The sequence below is a fragment of the Protomyctophum bolini genome (assembly GCF_963924005.1).
Source record: "Protomyctophum bolini genome assembly, chromosome: 11".
NCBI classification, from domain to species: domain Eukaryota; kingdom Metazoa; phylum Chordata; class Actinopteri; order Myctophiformes; family Myctophidae; genus Protomyctophum; species Protomyctophum bolini.
Window position 1 is genome coordinate 32,457,258 of NC_137872.1, and position 18,641 is coordinate 32,475,898.

The 18,641-nt window shown below is 44.8% G+C and overlaps 1 protein-coding gene across 5 annotated transcripts in view; it reads left to right on the plus strand.

The window, feature by feature from the left end:
• Nucleotides 1-294: 294 nt before the first annotated feature.
• ints1 (integrator complex subunit 1) overlaps nucleotides 295-18,641 on the plus strand; it is a 36,397-nt gene continuing 18,050 nt past the window's right edge. For 2 of the 5 annotated variants that reach the window (XM_080777073.1, XM_080777075.1), the window contains exons 1-33: nucleotides 295-428; nucleotides 864-982; nucleotides 1,695-1,982; nucleotides 2,585-2,781; nucleotides 2,899-3,036; nucleotides 3,142-3,301; nucleotides 3,434-3,539; nucleotides 4,430-4,616; nucleotides 5,043-5,188; nucleotides 5,672-5,813; nucleotides 6,688-6,726; nucleotides 7,107-7,283; nucleotides 7,828-7,936; nucleotides 8,027-8,147; nucleotides 8,251-8,328; nucleotides 8,944-9,101; nucleotides 9,242-9,280; nucleotides 9,672-9,768; nucleotides 9,862-9,953; nucleotides 10,056-10,116; nucleotides 10,436-10,633; nucleotides 12,228-12,357; nucleotides 12,940-13,119; nucleotides 13,473-13,622; nucleotides 14,036-14,218; nucleotides 14,972-15,076; nucleotides 15,465-15,635; nucleotides 15,771-15,882; nucleotides 16,061-16,219; nucleotides 16,544-16,690; nucleotides 16,797-16,895; nucleotides 17,654-17,778; nucleotides 18,336-18,590. In XM_080777073.1, coding sequence (XP_080633199.1) covers nucleotides 928-982; nucleotides 1,695-1,982; nucleotides 2,585-2,781; nucleotides 2,899-3,036; nucleotides 3,142-3,301; nucleotides 3,434-3,539; nucleotides 4,430-4,616; nucleotides 5,043-5,188; nucleotides 5,672-5,813; nucleotides 6,688-6,726; nucleotides 7,107-7,283; nucleotides 7,828-7,936; nucleotides 8,027-8,147; nucleotides 8,251-8,328; nucleotides 8,944-9,101; nucleotides 9,242-9,280; nucleotides 9,672-9,768; nucleotides 9,862-9,953; nucleotides 10,056-10,116; nucleotides 10,436-10,633; nucleotides 12,228-12,357; nucleotides 12,940-13,119; nucleotides 13,473-13,622; nucleotides 14,036-14,218; nucleotides 14,972-15,076; nucleotides 15,465-15,635; nucleotides 15,771-15,882; nucleotides 16,061-16,219; nucleotides 16,544-16,690; nucleotides 16,797-16,895; nucleotides 17,654-17,778; nucleotides 18,336-18,590 — 4,404 coding nt within the window. In that variant the 5' untranslated portion in view covers nucleotides 295-428; nucleotides 864-927. The remainder of the gene's footprint in view (nucleotides 429-863; nucleotides 983-1,694; nucleotides 1,983-2,584; nucleotides 2,782-2,898; nucleotides 3,037-3,141; nucleotides 3,302-3,433; nucleotides 3,540-4,429; nucleotides 4,617-5,042; nucleotides 5,189-5,671; nucleotides 5,814-6,687; nucleotides 6,727-7,106; nucleotides 7,284-7,827; nucleotides 7,937-8,026; nucleotides 8,148-8,250; nucleotides 8,329-8,943; nucleotides 9,102-9,241; nucleotides 9,281-9,671; nucleotides 9,769-9,861; nucleotides 9,954-10,055; nucleotides 10,117-10,435; nucleotides 10,634-12,227; nucleotides 12,358-12,939; nucleotides 13,120-13,472; nucleotides 13,623-14,035; nucleotides 14,219-14,971; nucleotides 15,077-15,464; nucleotides 15,636-15,770; nucleotides 15,883-16,060; nucleotides 16,220-16,543; nucleotides 16,691-16,796; nucleotides 16,896-17,653; nucleotides 17,779-18,335; nucleotides 18,591-18,641) is intronic. The other 3 variants (XM_080777076.1, XM_080777077.1, XM_080777074.1) reach the window with 2 other exon arrangements.

The following is an 18,641-nucleotide window of genomic DNA, read 5'->3' on the forward strand; positions in this document are numbered from 1 at the left end:
TCACACACTCTCCTATCCTCCTGGTGGAGACCTGTGCCCAGAAGGGCACTTTTTCTAGTTAATCTTATAGGGCCCATTTAACCCCATATGCAGCTCAAAGTGCTTTACAGAACAATAGAGAATAAAAGAAAAGCAAGGCAATGGAGAGACAGGGAGGCCTGGCTATATCAATGATTATTTACTATCAGAATATAGAGCCGTTTCATTGTGTGACATGTATTATCCTTTACGGTAGATGGCAGTAATCGAGCGCTTTTTATGTTGGTGTGTGCGAGTGCGACCCATTTAGATTCAGAAGAAGAGTGCTCACTGCTCAGTTCATAGTCATAGTTGATTATCGGCGTTAACCTGGTGTTAACTGTTTTACAGGAATATAAACAAACACGACACAACATTGAATGAACCCGAAAGAAAGAAAAACACGTAAAGTTCAGTGTTTCTTCCTTTTAGCTATGCTGTTAGGCTTACTATTTTGACTCCTGTAATGTAATGCTAGCTGATGTTTCACTGCTAAATTGCTATGACTATCACTACACTGACTCTAAGCTAGCATTAGCATCATTCGTGGCATTGTTTCATGTAAATATGAATTATGAAGTCATTGTTTTATGATTTTGGCATAAACATTACAGCTACCATGCAGTACCAGACTGCTAGGTTTGAACAGTCATGTCATAATGTTGCTATGAATTACATTTTGAGTGTCTAATTAGCATGCTCGCTATAGCCCTGAAACATGACTGTCATGATGATTATATATATTAATACGAGCGTCATGAACCATGGCTAGCTCGCTACTATAGTACTTCTGCGTAAATGTGTGTAATGGTTCAGCTAACATTAAATTATGTTTCTTGTTACAGAGCTGGCTAGCTAATGTTGATGGACAGTATTTAACCTGCTTGGAGCCACACCGACTGATTCATAATGAATCGACCCAAGCCCACAACACTCAGACGCCCCAGCACTGCAAAACCATCAGGTATGTAATATATACGCACTGTTTGACTGCTGTTTATATATACTGCTGTTTGACATGGAAACAATAGCAATATGTGGAAAGCATTAAACTACACCTCATCTTTAGTGTTCCATTTATTGCTATTTCAACAGAGTTGATATAGGAATATGCCATTGTCTTGTTTCATTCACATAGATAGACAACACCACCATTAATACACAAGTATGTAAATAACAACTCATGTAACATGGGGTATGACACTAGGGATTTGTGCCGGCTGGGCCAGGTCAGTGTTTTCATTTCCTTTTGCATACTTGCATGGACCTGGACTTGCGTTGGCCTTCGTAACCTTTGAGAACCCTTTGAACCTTTAGTTGTGACTTGAGCCAGTAACTGTAGCGTGTCAGCATGTTACGTTACAGGATTCCAATACAACGGTAAAGTCCCATCAATTGCTTTAAAAGTGTTTATTTCAATGAAGAAGGAAGGGCTTCCTTCCCTTCCTCCTTCACTGTATCAACCTTTAGTCCAGCACCAGTGAGGGACTGGAGTGTGTCAAGTGTTTATTTCGCCTGTCGGCCAAGGAAGGCCATTCTGTCATATAGGATGCAGTGATGAGTTCTATTAGGTTCACCAGATACAAATCGCAGAGCAGAATGATAAACTGTATCCAAGGGCTTGAGGACAGAAGGTGTAATCATGCTATTCATAATGTTGTGTTCTCTTGTTCCAGGGCATCCTCCCCCGGGGGATTTCATAGCTCTGGGGTCGAAAGGTGGGGGAGAGTCCAAAGCACCTGCTGTTCTACTGAAGCCAGCACCTGCAGGCTTACCGGCGGACCGTAAAAGAGAGTCTTCTTCCTCTATCCCGTCTTCTTCGGGGATATCCAGCCTAGCCAAGCGCCCCAAGCTGTCCTCCACACCGCCAGTGAGTGCCCTGGGCCGACTCGCTGAGGTTGCTGCTGTGGACAAGAGGGCGATATCACCCTCCATTAAGGAGCCATCAGTGGTTCCTATTGAAGGTACTGTAGATAGCAGGCTCTTTCCAAAGTAAGATCATATTATATAAAATAATAGTCCAGTACTACTTGGTGTTAATAATAATGATACTGACCTGACGAAGATCTGTCAAGATCGAAACGTTGTCTATTTATTCAATAAAGTCATTATTTTACCAAAAGAATGGTGTGCGGGCCCTACCTCCTTCCATAATTGCCTTATATGCTTGGTAATAATAATGATAGCAATGAAGTATGCTTACCTCAGTTCAGAGGTCCTTTGGGTTGTTGAAAGAAGAGAGGTTTAAGTAAATCATGAATCTAAAAGTTGAATCATGCACAAGGATGCTTATATGCGTATTTCTTATCGTATCAGGTTTACAATACAGTGTTTCTACCACAAGTGGTACAGCCACAACCATTAAATAGACCCAATAATAGTAATGTAATCAATGCCATTGATGAATCATACTATACAGGAAATGAAATTCCTATTAGATGAAATAGACAAGAACAGAGAGCGTCTGTGTCATGGTGTGACTACTGGCATTTAAAGTCTGGTGTGAACACCCAAATGTAATCGGACACTAATTGTATATCACTTCATGATTCTTTCTTTGTTTTAGTTCCGGCAGCAGTACTGCTGGATGAAATTGATGCTTCGGAGAATGAAGGAAATGATGAGCGCATCGAGGGGCTGCTGTGTGGAGCGGTCAAACAGCTCAAACTGAATCGGGCCAAGCCTGACACCACACTGTTCCTCAGTCTCATGTTTCTGGCCAAAATCAAGCCCAATGTTTTTGCCACTGAAGGCATTATAGAGGTAAGTGAATGGAATGATATCGACGTATCATTGCGCTGTGTAATGAAATGTTTACAAGGGTCACAGAAAACTGGTTAACTGAATCCCCACCTGCCTTATTTTTGTTTCTATCACAAGGCTTTGTGCAGTCTTCTGCGTCGGGATGCTTCTATCAACTTTAAAGCAAAGGGGAACAGCCTGGTTTCCGTGCTGGCTTGTAATCTGTTGATGTCTGCATATGAGGAGGATGAAAACTGGCCAGAAATCTTTGTCAAGGTGAGAACACTCCAATAAAAGAAAATAAGAAATGTGTTGGACTTTTGCGGCCGCCTGCTTAACGGTATTGGAAATCTGACATTGTTTTATTGGTTATGTTTTCAGGTGTACATTGAGGACTCACTCGGGGAAAGAATCTGGGTGGACAGCTCCCATTGTAAGAATTTTGTGGACAACATCCAGACTGCTTTTGGTACCAAGATGCCCCCCAAAAGTATGCTGCTGCAGGCTGACACCGGTCGATCTGGTGGGGATCTCAGTGCCGGTATGGTATACGAAGAACGAAAAGGCACACATTGACGCACTGATGAAAATGTTGTGATGGACTGAATGCATTTTAATCGGTATGCTTAATTCTATTTTTATTTCTACCTTTCTGTTTTGATCTCTATTCCAGGCAGCAGCCCTCACCCGTCAACACCCGACGAGGATGACAGCCAGACTGAGTTGCTGATAGCGGAGGAGAAACTTAGCCCGGAGGATGATGGACAGGTTATGCCCAGGTAAAATGAGGAGCCGTGTACAGCCGTGAACAGGCTGAGTGGTCGGACAGACACCAGTTGAAATGGATGGATTTCCACTCTAAAGAGAGATGGGGCATTTAGCCCAGCTCTGATTTCCCTGCAGATCGTTTTGTGAAGCAGAAAGTTCAAGCTGTTGGCATCACCTGTTTTGTCGCCGGGCCATCTGTTCCAGCCCATTTCAGCCTGTGTAACGTTAAATGTCACATTTAATGCCGTATGCCACTACAGCGCCATGGAATCATTATGTTGACTGAATGCATTACAAAAGCAGCTGGGGGTTAAATCATGGGATGGCTATTGGCTACTATGCTATAGTATAGCATCATTGCATCAATGATCATTTTGAGATTCTCTGATATTTTGGATTTTGATAGACATTCATCAAGTATTTCACACTCTAAGGCAGTATTATTTCTAAGGCAGCTTAAAAACGTGGACTGTCGAGGCTTGCATTGTTCAAAGATGTCTACAGGGCTGTATGGTATGGCAATTTTACAGGCAAAATTATACGGATATATCCTCACATTCATTATTAAATGATCTTCCTTTGTTTGAAAGTCTCTGCAGTATTAATGCCTTAACATCTCACTTCCACATTAGCACTTACCCTGAAGAAGTCGACATGTATGCCTTAAGCACAATTATGCACTTGCATATTTATGTATTATTTATGATCTCAACTCGACCATAAACCTTCATATTTCAATGTAGATCACAAGCGTCTCACTGAAATGTTATTCTGTGATTTTCTGTGATCTTCTGTGATTTTGCCATGGTATAGGTATGAGGAAATGGCGGAGAGTGTGCTCGACGCGAAGACTGTCTCATTTATTCTGTGATTTTGCCATGGTGTGTATAATATATTATAGGTATGAGGAACTGGCGGAGAGTGTGGAAGACTATGTGCTCGACGTCCTCAAGGATCAGCTGAACCGCAGGCAGCCCATGGACAACGTGTCCCGGAACCTACTGCGTCTCCTCACAGCCACGTGTGGCTTCAAGGAGGCACGACTTATGGCCGTGCAGAGGCTGGAAATGTGGCTGCAGAACCCAAAGGTGAATGGTAGAAGAACCCTCGTCCGCAAAGGACAGCCTGCTGCCACGCAGTAAAATCATCGTACTAACATTGTACAGATGAATCAAGTGCAAGTGGATCCGTAAGGATCCGTTTGATTCTATTTGTAGTCGCACTCGGAGGAGTTTAACAACAGCTTGTCTACAATGCATCATATGTTCAGTTTGCAAAGTGAATTTAATCCTTTCCGGCTTTAAGTGACACATGTCAGACTGTGTAAACTAAGCTACATACATTTTAACTTCCTTTCTATTCAAGAGGAACTATTGTGGAAGTATAATATAGTTTACTGGTTTGTTTATTACAATACGGTGCCATGTTATGGTGTAGGTATGTATTACTTTGTTTTTGACCAACTCAAAATATCAGTGTTGACCGTTAACTGATCCCGTTTCTGCGTCTTGCAGCTGACTCGACCGGCTCAAGACCTTCTCATGTCCCTCTGTATGAACTGCAACACCCACGGAACAGAGGACATGGAGGTGATCTCCAACCTGATCAAGATCCGACTGAAACCCAAAGTCCTCCTCAATCACTACATGCTCTGTGTCAGGTCTGTGAGGTCCACTGCCGGGATGGGACGATATGAAAATATCAAAATGTGCTTTAAACTTAAACTGCTACTTTTGCTAACCAGTTGAACCACCAGCATCCCTATTCTTGGGGGAATAGCAGATCTACAAGCTCACCACGCGTTGCATTGCAACGCGGGTTTAACTTGTAGATCAGCTATTTATTTTGCAAAAACTAATCGATTTATGTAGAGTAGAGCTTTTTCATGTCAGTTTTTATGAAGTATAGAGGGCTTTAAGTGGTACTGAATTTGCAGCTCAACAAAAGCCAATTCGTCCTAGTGTATGACAGAGGACAATTTCACAATACATTTAAATCCCAACCACGCGATTATTGTGAGTGTTGTTTACACGATATAGGGATTATCGTCCCATCCCTAGTCCCCTGTTAGTTGGTGTACTGTCAAGATCTTCTCATCCACAATATTATATGAACCCGTTTCCTTCTGTCACCTCACCCCCAGGGAGCTGCTGAACGCACACAGAGATAACCTGGGCACCATGGTGAAGCTGGTGATCTTCAATGAGCTGTCCAATGCCAGGAATCCTAACAACATGCAGGTTCTCCACACAGTCCTGCAGCACAGCTCAGAGCAGGCTCCAAAGGTGAATTTGAAACTAACCACTACTACAGTCATAACACCAATAGTGTTTTGGGCATTTCTTTCATTATACATTTCATACAGTTAGAGCTGGGTAATATATCTGCCATTTATCGTTAGTTTGGCAGGCATTGTGATTGGCACTCTAATGATGGCGATGTCTGTCCATCTGTCTGCCCGTCTGCTGTATGGATTGCCATGGGGTTTGCTGTACATCTTTATGTTCCACAGAGGCCAAAGACTACTGATATCGAGGAACCTGTGGCCTTTCCTCTAGCATCACCCTTGGCTTAGAATGTCCACTGACGGGCACGGTGGCAGAGTTGGTAGTGCTGTCGCCTCACAGCTAGAAGGTCCTTGGTTTGATTCCCGCTCGGGGCGCTGTGGGTGCTGGCGGTGTGTTTCCTCCTCCGCGTCATCAGTGCCCATACCCGAAGGCGGGGTTGGCGAAAGGGCCTTTCTGTGTGGAGTTTGCATGTTCTCCCCGTGTCCCCTAGGGTAGGTACCCTCACAAAAACATGCAGTAATCCTGGTCTCTAAACTGCCTCCCCCTGGCCAGCCGGGGCGCCTGATGGAGGTGAAAGTAACTGGTTGGAATAACGTGTTCCTTCCACGCACTACGTCCAACCAGAGAAACTCCCCCCTGTCAAGTGTAAAGGAGCAACTTGGACACTCAAGCATGAAGGAAGCATGAGTTAAGTCCGTTGCTCTCCCCAGGTTGGCGGAGGGTGTGTAGAGCCCAGGATCACATTAGATGATTGACACAGGGGTGAAAAATGGGTTACAAAATCGTGGGATAAAAAATATATATATTTAAAAAAAAAAGAATGTCCACTGATGTCTAAACTTACCTCTGTTTATTCTCATCCTCCTTTCAGGGTGGTGTTCGGGCAAATGAGACTTTTATAATTCCGGGGGTGTGTACATATTTCTATGCTAACTGTGAATAGGTATTGAGGGTGCATATACATGTAGTAGGTTTATATAAAATGGCACTGTGTGATTCTAAGAGTGGGGAATATTGTTATTGTTACCTGGGGAATGGTATGGGCTAACCAGGTAATGGGTTCCCACCCTATAGAAGGTGATGACAGGTTGTCTTGAATATGACTGTCAAAGTGATTGAGGAGAAATTGGAAGAAATAAAGCCTTATTGAAGGTGCCCTGGACTGGTCTCTACTCATTTATTGCCTTGGCCGCTCGACACTCCCCGACACTTGCCCTCCCCTTTCTGTATAGAATGCTGTGTTTACTGAAATGCATTACTCATCCTTTTCTCACATCGTCCCTTCTTCAGTTCTTGGCCATGGTGTTCCAGGACCTGCTGACCAATAAAGACGACTACCTGCGCGCCTCCCGCGCTCTGCTCAGAGAGATCATCAAGCAGACCAAGCACGAGATCAACTTCCAGCCGTTCTGCCTGGGTCTGATGCAGGAGAGGAAGGAGGCCACCTATGTGGAGATGGAGTTCAAGGTCGGCACATGACTGTAGTTTTTACGACAGAATCCCCCCTTCAACCGCACCCTTTATACTATGCACCTCCATGTGAATGGGTGTGCAGTTTATCAAAGTGTACAGTTAATCAAAGTAATTGAAATTGATTATAAAAAAGTAAATCACACTCCTGTGAAGTGAAGGGCGGCCACCTTATTTGTATCGGCCACATGGCGTCTTACGTCGTCATTTTGTGCCCTAAACAAACATTAAAGTCCATAGACTAGGCAAATGAGTTAAGTGATCTAAACAAACAAAAACAAAAAACATAATCTTCAAAAGCCATGCATTGGAGGTGGTAGCGCCCCTCAAAAGTAATAGATTTAAATAAAATAATCAATTTATTTGATAAGGGCTTAAGTGGTTAATCCGATTAATCAATGTAGTACAAAATCAATGTTAATCTTTTCACATTGACCTGAAAAAAAGAAAAGAAAAAACACTTCTCGAGCAATCGATAAAATAATCAATAGTTACTGCCCCGCATGTGAATGTAAACTGTCTGTCATCGTCTCCCCTATAGGAGCGCTTTGTGATCCAGGTGACAGATTTACTGACCGTGTCCATGATGCTGGGCATCACCGCTCAGGTCAAAGAAGCTGGCGTCGCATGGGACAAAGGAGAGAAGAAGAGTGAGTATTGTCCGCCGTGTTGATTTCACCCCGGTTGGTATTTGAGAGAGAGAGAGAGAGCTTGCCTTGAATGTCCCCTCCTTGTGTCAGACCTGGATGTCCTGAGGTCCTTCCAGAATCAGATCGCCGCCATCCAGAGAGACGCCGTCTGGTGGCTTCACACGGTGGTTCCCACCATCAGCAAGGTCGCGTCAAAAGACTACATCCATTGGTGGGTATCGCTTTCCTTGAACTTAAAGTGTACGCGCTTAATAATGAGATAAGTCGCACACGAAACAATGATGCGTCTGGTCTGTCCCTTCTCATGTCCGCAGCCTTCACAAAGTGCTCTTCACAGAGCAACCCGAGACCTACTACAAGTGGGACAACTGGCCCCCTGAGAGCGACAGGAAGTGAGCGTCCTCTTACATTTTACAAATTAAAAGTCTTACTTACTTCACTGTGAAACAACCCCTGAGTTTTAGAGGTGCTGTCTGTTAAATGCATGTCCTACTCTGGATTTGAACCCAACATTTCTGCTGCTGATTTTAAATGGATAGCTTATTTGGGCAATTCATGAGTTTTCTAATGTAGTCCTACACCTGCCATGTTGGGGACCAACACATGTGTTTCAATTTGTCTGAACAGTCTGATTGGCGTAGAACTAATTAATTTGTTTGCAACATCTGTTTGGTCCCCAACATGGCAGGTGTAGGACAACATTTGAAACTCATTAAAGGTGTCCTATCCAAGCATAGGATCTAGATTTCTCAACAGAAGAATAGGGAGATACACCAGATGTACAAATTATATTATATCTTCATACACATTGATTACAATGTCATTTCTATTCACACAGTTATGGATTGCATCTATAATTTAACTCGGAGTGTACGCTTACATTCATACACTCGCTGTGTTACAGAGGGATACGATGATTTACATTTTATCTGTACAAATTAGAGCTTCAACATCTGATTTACTGGCGGTTTTTGACACACAAACATACATATTTGTCACTCTCCCAGTTTCTTCCTTCGCCTGTGCTCTGAAGTGCCTCTGCTGGAGGACACCCTGATGCGCATCCTGGTCATCGGGCTGTCCCGGGACCTGCCCCTGGGGCCGGCCGATGCCATGGAGCTCGCAGACCACTTGGTAAAGAGGGCTGCTGGAGTCTGCTCTGATGGTACGTGGAGAATGGCTCTGGATGCCAACAGTGTTATTACATTCGATTTTTTTTTTTTTTCTTATGGCAGAACATCATTCATTATTTTCTATCCAAACTGAATGCCTCCTTGTTAATGAGTAGACTATGTCTGCCATCAGGGCCCCTAGACTCTGGAACCGCCTCTCATTGGACCTCAGGTTTGCAAGCTCCATAACCATTTTTTTTTCTTTTACCCCCTAACAGTAGAAATGTATGCATATATTCTCACTGATACTGCTATTGTGTGTGATGTCGCTGTTTTATTTTAAGTTTTAAGCACTTTGCACACTATATAACTAAATAGTATTATTATTATTTTGTCTGCTCCTGGTATTTATACATACTGTAGGTGTTAATTCATGGATTGTGTCTTTTCCCCAAAAAACTTTGTGATAAATAATGGCAATTGCTAAAGCTAGTACATTGATATTCAACAAGGTACTTTTGATAGTAGCTTGGGACATCACTGAGTGTCAAAATTAAATCATATTAGTCAATCAATGTCAGTGAACTGTCCGACTGTTTAACCTTTTTGTTTCGGTTTTGAAGATCTGAATGTTTTGAGAGTGGAGAGGATCCAGCTGATTGACGCAGTGCTGAACCTGTGCACATACCACCACCCTGAGAACATTCAGATGCCTGCAGGGTACCTCCTCACGTTTCTGTTCCTCAGGGTTTTAAAACATTTGTGGGCCTATGAAAAAGTCTTATTTGATACTGATGATAACTGTTGTTGTAGATATCAACCGCCAAATTTGGCTATATCAGCGCTCTACTGGAAGGCATGGCTTCTGCTGCTTGTGGTGGCTGCATTCAATCCACAGAAGATAGGTATGACAATGTTCTGTGATAGTAGTTGAATATCTGTTGGTCGCATAATGTTTTTTTTAACTGCAACCCCACTATAACAGTATAATTATTATTTTCCTACAGGTTTGGCTGCCTGGGATAGCTACCCTACACTGAAAATGCTCATGGAAATGGTTATGACAAAGTAAGTAATACAAGCAGCATACTTTACCCTAACTTCAAACTTATAATACTTAACCAATTAAGGCCTAAAGGTTCGAGGAGCACGTTTAGGACCTGAAAAGGTTCCTGGTTTGATTCAATGGACCGGCAGGACATATCTGGGTGGGAATGTGAATGGTCAGGACTTAACCCGCCCCCAACACTGCTGACGTGCCCTTGAGCAAGGCACTGAACTCCGGCAGCTCCAGCGGACTGTGAGGCATGCCCAGAAAATGGACGCCAGGGTTCATGTTTTGAAGCCACCTACAGTACTGTGTCTTTTTGTTTTCTGTTCCTTACAGTAACTATTCGTACCCTCCTTGCACCGTTGCGGACGACGACACAAAGACGGAGATGATTGGCCGGGAGCTGCAGCTCTCCCAGAGGGAGAAGCAGGAGATCTTGGCCTTCGAGAGCCACCTGGCAGCAGCCTCCACCAAGATAACCATCACAGAGAGCAACAGTTTGCTGTTGTGTCAGCTCACCAGTCTGGACCCACAGTAAGACGCTCGCTCATTCAGTGCTCTGCTACCAGTAAACAAACTAAACATCTTAACATGCACACAGTTAACAACTTCACTTGAACCTTTATACATGGTTGAAGAAGTCCTGAGCTGAACATGTTCTATTGACAGTTTATTAAGAGAAGGATGGATGGGTGCAGACTCTCTGAACTATAGAAACCGTCTGTACTCGCATTGTACATTTTCAGGCCTTCATCAGTGTTTGTGCTGATGAAGACTTGAGAGTCCGTTTGTCACTCATGACTGCAGCTGCTACGGTAAATGTGCTACGGTAAGAGTTACCGTGTGGAGTTCCCCAGGAGGTCCCTCTACTGTACTGTACTGTCACACCCAAAATCATCATATATACAGTTAATATGTGTGCATGTGTTAGGCTGCGCAACAGTGACACTTGGTGGTGAAAACCAACCAAACGCTATTTTCATACTTGGACACAGCCACAGGATCCAGCACAGGGACCCAGGGACACACATAGCTGTCTATAGGAGTGGTTGCACCACTCTAAAAAAATTAATCTTAAGAGAATGTACCTTGTAGCCGTCTGGGCACCTAGGCTGGTAATCCGGTTCGAGTCCCGATCCCGACAACCTTAGCTGCGTGTCAAATTCAACCCCCCCCCCGCCCCATCTCTCTCCCCATTTCATGTCAGTCTAAAAAATGCGCCCAAAAATATCTTAAAGATATGTGGTTAAACAGAAACGTTGACTCCTTACTTGGCTGTGGAGCATGTTTAAATGGTGCTGCCTGTAAAATAAATATGGTTGCATAGCAACATTTAACGGACCAACTCATATTTCTGCCAGCAAAAATAACTCTGCCTTAACCTCGGAGGATTTAAATCAGTTCCATGTAGGCGACCTCAAATTAATCAAGAGTCCCTGAGTGGGAATGTTGATGCAGCTTGGCCTTGGTTTTCATACCAGAACACGATCAAGGACACCTACACACGCAATTTGAGATACTCTGCCCTTAAAGCCCTTATTCAATTATCCCACAGTTCCATCTGTACGCTCAACGCAGTTAAATTGACATTGAGGAATTTGCAGTGTTCCAGAAGGCAGAACGTGATCGAGGCCACCTGCCCGACACCTAATTTTAGATCATATGCTCTTATAAGGTGACTATATTCAGGACTAGTAGGAACATAGGGTGCAATGTTACATTTTTCAGTGTTGTACGTAAAGCATTTTCTTTTTGGTATTTGTACTTTACTTTTCCAATTATTATTTCTAATATTTTTTACTTCTACTCCTCTACATCTCCAATCCAAATCTTGTACTTTTACATTGTAGATTTTGATCATTATTACAAAACATACATTAACCACTTCAGCTCTATACACATTTCGGCTCACAATGCGATGCATTGTGAGCTTGTAGATCTGTTATTTAACTACTTTCGGTAGTTTAAGTAAATTTTTAAGCCAATTCTTTTGTAATTTCAGTATCATCTGCAAGTATATTGCAGAATTGATTTTCCTCGAGTACAAAAATGTGAGTCCTTTTTCCACCACCGCTAGGAGGAGCATGGGCAGGAGTGCAATGTTAACCCATGTGTGTCCTAATTCCAGGGGCCCTCCTCGCCGACCTCCCCCGGCGGTCCAGGAGCAGGTGAAGAGCCTCAACCAGTCCCTCCGTCTGGGACACCTGCTCTGCCGGAGCCGCAACCCAGACTTCCTGCTCAACATCATCCAGCGGCAGGTACGTGAACAAACAGTTGGTGTCAAAGTGTCCTTGAGCTCCTTACTGGCCTACTGGCATGCTCTCCACTCTCCACTTTGCGCCTCTCCGATTGATCCGGAATGCCGCAGTTCGCTTGGTCTTCAACCAGCCAAAATTCTCGCATGTCTTCCCCCTTCTCCACTCCCTCCATTGGCTACCGGTTGCTGCCCGCACAGAGTATAAAACTCTGATGCTGGCCTTCAAAGCAACCAAAGGCACCCCAATATCTTCAAAGTCTGATGTGACCTTACAAACGGCTGAAGTTATGTAATTTAGTTCGCATTTCACGTAGACATAGCACTCTATAGTGCATATGCATAGTTTCATGATATAGATGTTACACTGGATGTTAGGTTCTTAGCTTAAGTATGATTCTTGATGCTGAACCCCTAATTGCTCCCAATGTGGCATCGATGTGTGTGTGTGTGTGTGTGTGTGTGTGTGTGTGTGTGTGTGTGTGTGTGTGTGTGAATGGGTGAAATGCATGCAAATGCACAATGCTATGTAAAGCCCTTTGGATATAAGCGCTGTATAAATGCACCATTTGTGTGTGATCGGCAGGCGTCCTCTCAGTCCATGCCCTGGCTGGCTGACCTGGTCCAGTCCAGTGAGGGGTCCTTGGACGTGCTGCCCGTCCAGTGCCTGTGTGAATTCCTCCTCCACGACGCGGCGGACGACAGCCTGCCGGTGGAGGATGACGACGAGGCAGAGAGCAAAGAGCAGAGGGCCAAGAAGAGACAAGTATGACATGACAGCCCAAATGTTCAAAATGACTTGCCTCTTCTTCAGACTGAAGAAAGGCAGTGTGCTCGAAACGTCACTTTTAGGTGGATGTCGCTCATCATCCACTCTCTAGATATTATAACTCTATGGTTCGAACCCACAACCTTCTGCATGAAAGGCATATTCTCTAACCACTACACTAGGGCGGCACTACACTATTGGTAGACTGGTAACATTTTAAATTCTTCTCAGTAATTCATCTAAATCTCATCTAAAAACGCATTGTAATGAAGTTAGACACACTCTCAGCAGCACATCGGCATCCCATTCCATCCTCAACACATGCATTGTATTTCTCCTCCCGTGTTCAGAGACAACAGAAGCAGCGTCAGCTCCTGGGAAGGCTCCAGGACCTGCTGTTGGGCCCCAAGGCCGACGAGCAGACCACATGCGAGGTGCTCGACTACTTCCTGCGGAGACTCAGCTCCTCTCAGGTGGCGTCCAGAATCCTCGCCATGAAGGTAAGCAACGTCTGGGAAGAAGATGATGCTTATCGCCAGAAATTCGCCGCCGCCGTTGTATGCCCACAGTAAAATCCTCAGTGTTCAGTGTATATTTACAATTTAGGCATTTAGCAGATCTGCTCTTGATACAGAGCGACTTACAGTAAGCGAGAACAACACAACGGTAATACATCAAATACATATAAATAGTCATCAAGTATCATAACTAAGCTAAGAACATCTGTCTAACATTTATACACTCTTAGAGTTAAACCTGCAGTCCATAAGACGTACAGTATGCCCTTGGGGTTCAAACCTCACAGTACATTTGTACTAGGGGAGCTAAGACAAAAGCGTTGCCGATTGCAGCTTTGAGTGAACACTCGGGACCTTACATCGCAGGAACATAATTCCAAACCGTTGTTCTCCAGGGCTTGTCTTTGGTGCTGACGGAGGGCAGCCTGCGGGACGGCGAGGAGCGGGACCAGCCCATGGAGGAGGACTCTGTAGACTCTGCTGAGCTCCTGCCAGGATACCAGTGGCTGCTGCAGGACCTCCCGAAGCTGCCTCTGTTTGACACCGTGAGAGGCATGACCTCCACCGCCCTGCAGCAGGTCAGCATCTACCCATACAACAATGGTGTTCATTTCAACCGGTGGTCCGGGGACCACCAGTGGTCTTTTTTTTGGGGGTTCCAGGTGGTCCCCAGCTGAATGATTAGGACGGTAGGAGAGTTGGTAACCAAATGGATCCTTATAGATCAGTGGTTTTCAACCAGTGGTCCGGGGGCCACCAGTGGTCCTTGAGGGGTGTTCCAGGTCGCCCCCAGCTAAATGATAGGACGAAAGGAGAGTTGGTAACCAAATGGATCCTTATAGATCAGTGGTTTTCAACCAGTGGTCCTTGAGGGGGTTCCAGGTCGTCCCCAGCTAAATGATAGGACGAAAGGAGAGTTGGTAACCAAATGGATCCTTATAGATCTTTAACTCTTGAGAGTTACATTACTGTCAAACAAGAATACAAGAAGTCTACACAATTGGAGAATGTAGAATGATTGGTATTTTGGTCAACATTTGCCAACATGGAATTGTGGACAAAATCGTATCCAACGATAACAAAATATTCTTTAGTTTTGGGTCTTAGAGGCTAAATCTCATCAAATGGTGGTCCGTGGCTCAAATGCTGAATAAATAATGGGCCTTGGTGTGAAAAAGGTTGAAAACCACTGCCATACAATAATGGCTCAATGATTATAACCACGTTAACCCTGGCGCCCATATTCAAGGCATGTTATCACACAAACTAAGTACGGTTTCAATGGTAGCTAAAGTATTTATGTGCCGTCTGTCTGTCTGTCTGTTCTCAAGGCCATTCACATGGAGACGGATCCACAGACCATCAGCGCCTATCTCATCTACCTATCCCAGCATGCACCAGTGGAAGAGCAGGCATCCCATAACGACCTGGCTCTGGTAATCACACGGCACTGTTGCTTAATCTAATTTAACTGTGGGTACATTGCTACCATGCATTATGTTTTTTTAATATGTTGCTGTGTGTGTGTGTGTGTGTGTGGGGGGGGGGCAAACCGCTGCAGCCTCCATTTACATGAACATTTTATTTCCACATATTTAATATATTTTCTTAAATATAACCTTTTTCTAATGGATGGAAGTGAATGCTGATGGATCGAGCTGAATCTTTGCCCAAATGTGGGGTCCTAGATTTCGTCCTAGATGACCGGCGTCACTGCCTGGCCACATGAAGTCACAGGGAAGCCAATGCTTGTCTTGTTTTTTTCTTAAATGAAGTGGCACCAATAATATTGTCCCTCACGTTGTCTGTGCACCGTGCGTTCAGGACGTGGCGCGGCTGATCGTGGAGCGCTCCACCATCATGAACAGCCTGTTCTCCAAGCACACCTTCTACAGGCCCGAGTCTGACGCCGTGCTCTCCGCCTTCCTCACCATCTTCTCCACCTACATCAAGAGGATGAGGAAGACCAAGGACGGAGAGGACCTCTACAGCTGGGTGAGAGAGCGAAGACCTCTTGTCTTTACTTACATGCTCCTTCTATCTGCCTGTGAGAGCCGCTGTGCTGAGTCTAAGGGAAAATGTGTTAAACCGTGATGAAATGTTGTGTTTTTGGATGTTTTCTTCTTCCAGTCTGAATCTCAGGACCAGGTGTTTCTACGCTGGACTACAGGAGAGACGGCCACCATGCACATCCTGGTCGTCCATGCTATGGTCATCCTGCTGACCCTGGGGCCGCCTAAAGGTGAACCTGGCCACGGCGTAAAATTCCACTGTTCATTTATTTCCTAAGATTGTACAAAGTAAACAAATGTCCATTTGGTTACATCCATCTGGATAAATGAACACTGAAGAATTCAGTGTGTATGCATGATTTTATACTTATAATACTGTTTATACTGTTATTCTCTATACATTTGCAGGAGAGAGCGACTTCTACGGTCTTTTGGACATTTGGTTTCCCGACAAGAAGCCTCTCCCGACCGCCTTCCTGGTCGACACCTCGGAGGAGGCCCTTCTGCTGCCCGATTGGCTGAAGCTGAGGATGATCCGCTCCGAGGTGTCTCGATTGGTTGACGCCGGTACGACGTTCACAAAATAAGGGGTGCACCAGACTAGTGATTTAGTTGTTTTAGTGCGTTGGCTGCATAATCCCAATGGGCCCCGATTCACTACGCGGTTTACACACATATTTTGGGTGCACCCAAAATATGTGTGTAAAATAGCTTAGTGAATCAGGGCCAATTTCCCTTGTCTGGAGATATTTATGTCAGAGTAGCAATGTCGCCGATTGGCAACCCTTACAGAAGTTACGTCAGCTGACCAGTAAGAGCAAGCTCATCACTCTCTCTGTTCTCATATTTCCGAGGACAACACGATGAATATTTAATTTGTGACCCCGGTAGCTCTACAAGACTTGGAGCCTCAGCAGCTGCTGCTGTTCGTCCAGTCCTTTGGCATCCCGGTGTCCAGCATGAGTAAACTGCTGCAGTATCTGGACCAGGCTGTCGGCCACGACCCACAGACCCTGGAGCAGAACATCATGGACAAGCGTAAGGATGTGATCTGAAGACGTTGCACGTGCGTCGATGGGCTTTTTGGCTTTAAGGCGTGCAATAATCATCTCACAACAATGTCATTTATTTCCCTCTGCTTTAGACTACATGGCCCACCTGGTGGAGGTGCAGCATGAGCGAGGTGCCACCGGGGGGCACACTTTCCACACCCTGTTGAGCTCCTCTCTGCCTCCCCGCAGAGGTCAGTGTGACCTCATTTTACGCTCTCAAGAGTTAAATTATTGTAACACATCTGCATTGCTTAATTTACACAAGTCTATACAATTCAACGTTCCTAATGGTACCAACATCAATACAGAATGGAATTGTGGACAAAGTCTTGTCCAACGACAACAACATATTCGTTAGTTTTGGATCTGAGAGGCTAAATGTCATCAAATGGTGGTCTGTGGTTCAAATACCCAATAAATAATGGGCCTTGATATTAAAAGGGTTGAAAACCACTGCTCTAATGCAGTGGTTGTCAACCTTTTCAGGCCGTGACCCGAAAAGGTTCATACTTGAATACTTGAACCTCCACCCTGACACGCACTTGGAATTGTAGGAGTTGAGGCACGCCTCGCAACGGCATCGTGAACTTGTAGATTAACAATTTTTTCTGGTTTCTTATATTATTTGACAATTCGGCCAATGTTTCACCAGTTGTTAGAATAGTTTGTTGATACATTTTGATGCAGTACTGGCCTTTTTTCATTAAATGTTTTCAATGGTTCAAATTGTCACTATACTGTCATATGGGGACCCCCCAAAACCCACAGGTTAAGAACCACTGCTCTACTAAAACCCCATATCACTCGCGACTCGCCCTATGTTGAGCAATAAAGGTCTCGCAGTGTGTACTAAATGTAATTGCATGAATGCGTGGACCGACCACGCAGAATTGAAAACGATGCCTGGTGATCATGCCTGTATTGCACCACCTGCCCACCCTTATGACAGATTCAGCTGAAGTGAGTAAGGCCAAAGTGACCGTGGAAGCCCCCCATGGTTCTGTGAAGATGAGAGCAGCCAATCAGATCCCTGTGGTCGGGCCCGATGATGACCTCACTGGCATGCTGCTGCAGGTACGTAGGGTGTACAGCGTTTGTTGGCTTCTTACCATTTGTGTTGTTTTCTGTCGTGTCAATAGCATTTGTTACTCATTGAGCAGACTATGATGTGAATTCAGTGTTAAGTTATCCATTCATGGGCTCATTTGGTTACATTTTATACTCTTAAGAATTCAACGAGCATTTTTTCTGTGTGGTATCACCAGTAGTTTCTCTGACCTCCTGATGTCTCTTGCCTTGCCTATGGAGTTAACATTAGCCCCAGGTGTGTTTAGAATATTCAAATATGTCTTCCCAGTGATATTGTGACATCACAATATCATCCCCTAACCCCTCAACCTGTATCATACGACAACAGCTGTGGCTTCAGTTCAGGTGGTTCACCACCCATCACACATAAAAACACAATGGCCACATAAAAACACAATTTTAACACTTTCTGTACACGTTTTTGAAATAAATCTTCCTCCTAGTATAATTCTGATAGTACCTGATGATCATGTTTTGGCACGGCCCCCCTCCCAGCCAGCGGTCAGTGTCTATATAATGATCTCTATATTTGCCTCCTACAGATCTTCCCGTTGAAGGCGGACCCTCGCTGGCACGGCCCCCCTCCCAGCCAGCTGTCCCTGGCTCTGCAGCAGGCTCTGGCCAAGGAGCTGCTCCGTGCCAAGCAGGGTCACGTCCAGCAGGCCGGCCTGTCCGTCCGCCTCCTCCAGGCCATGGCGGCCCTGCTCAGCTCCGCCCACGCCGGGCCTGTCGTCCTGGCCATGAACCGAAGCCACGCCCTCTCCTGCCCGCTGATGCGGCAGCTCCACCTCTACCAGGTGCATGGCCTGTCACGATTATTTACACAATCGTCTAATCGAAATGATTTG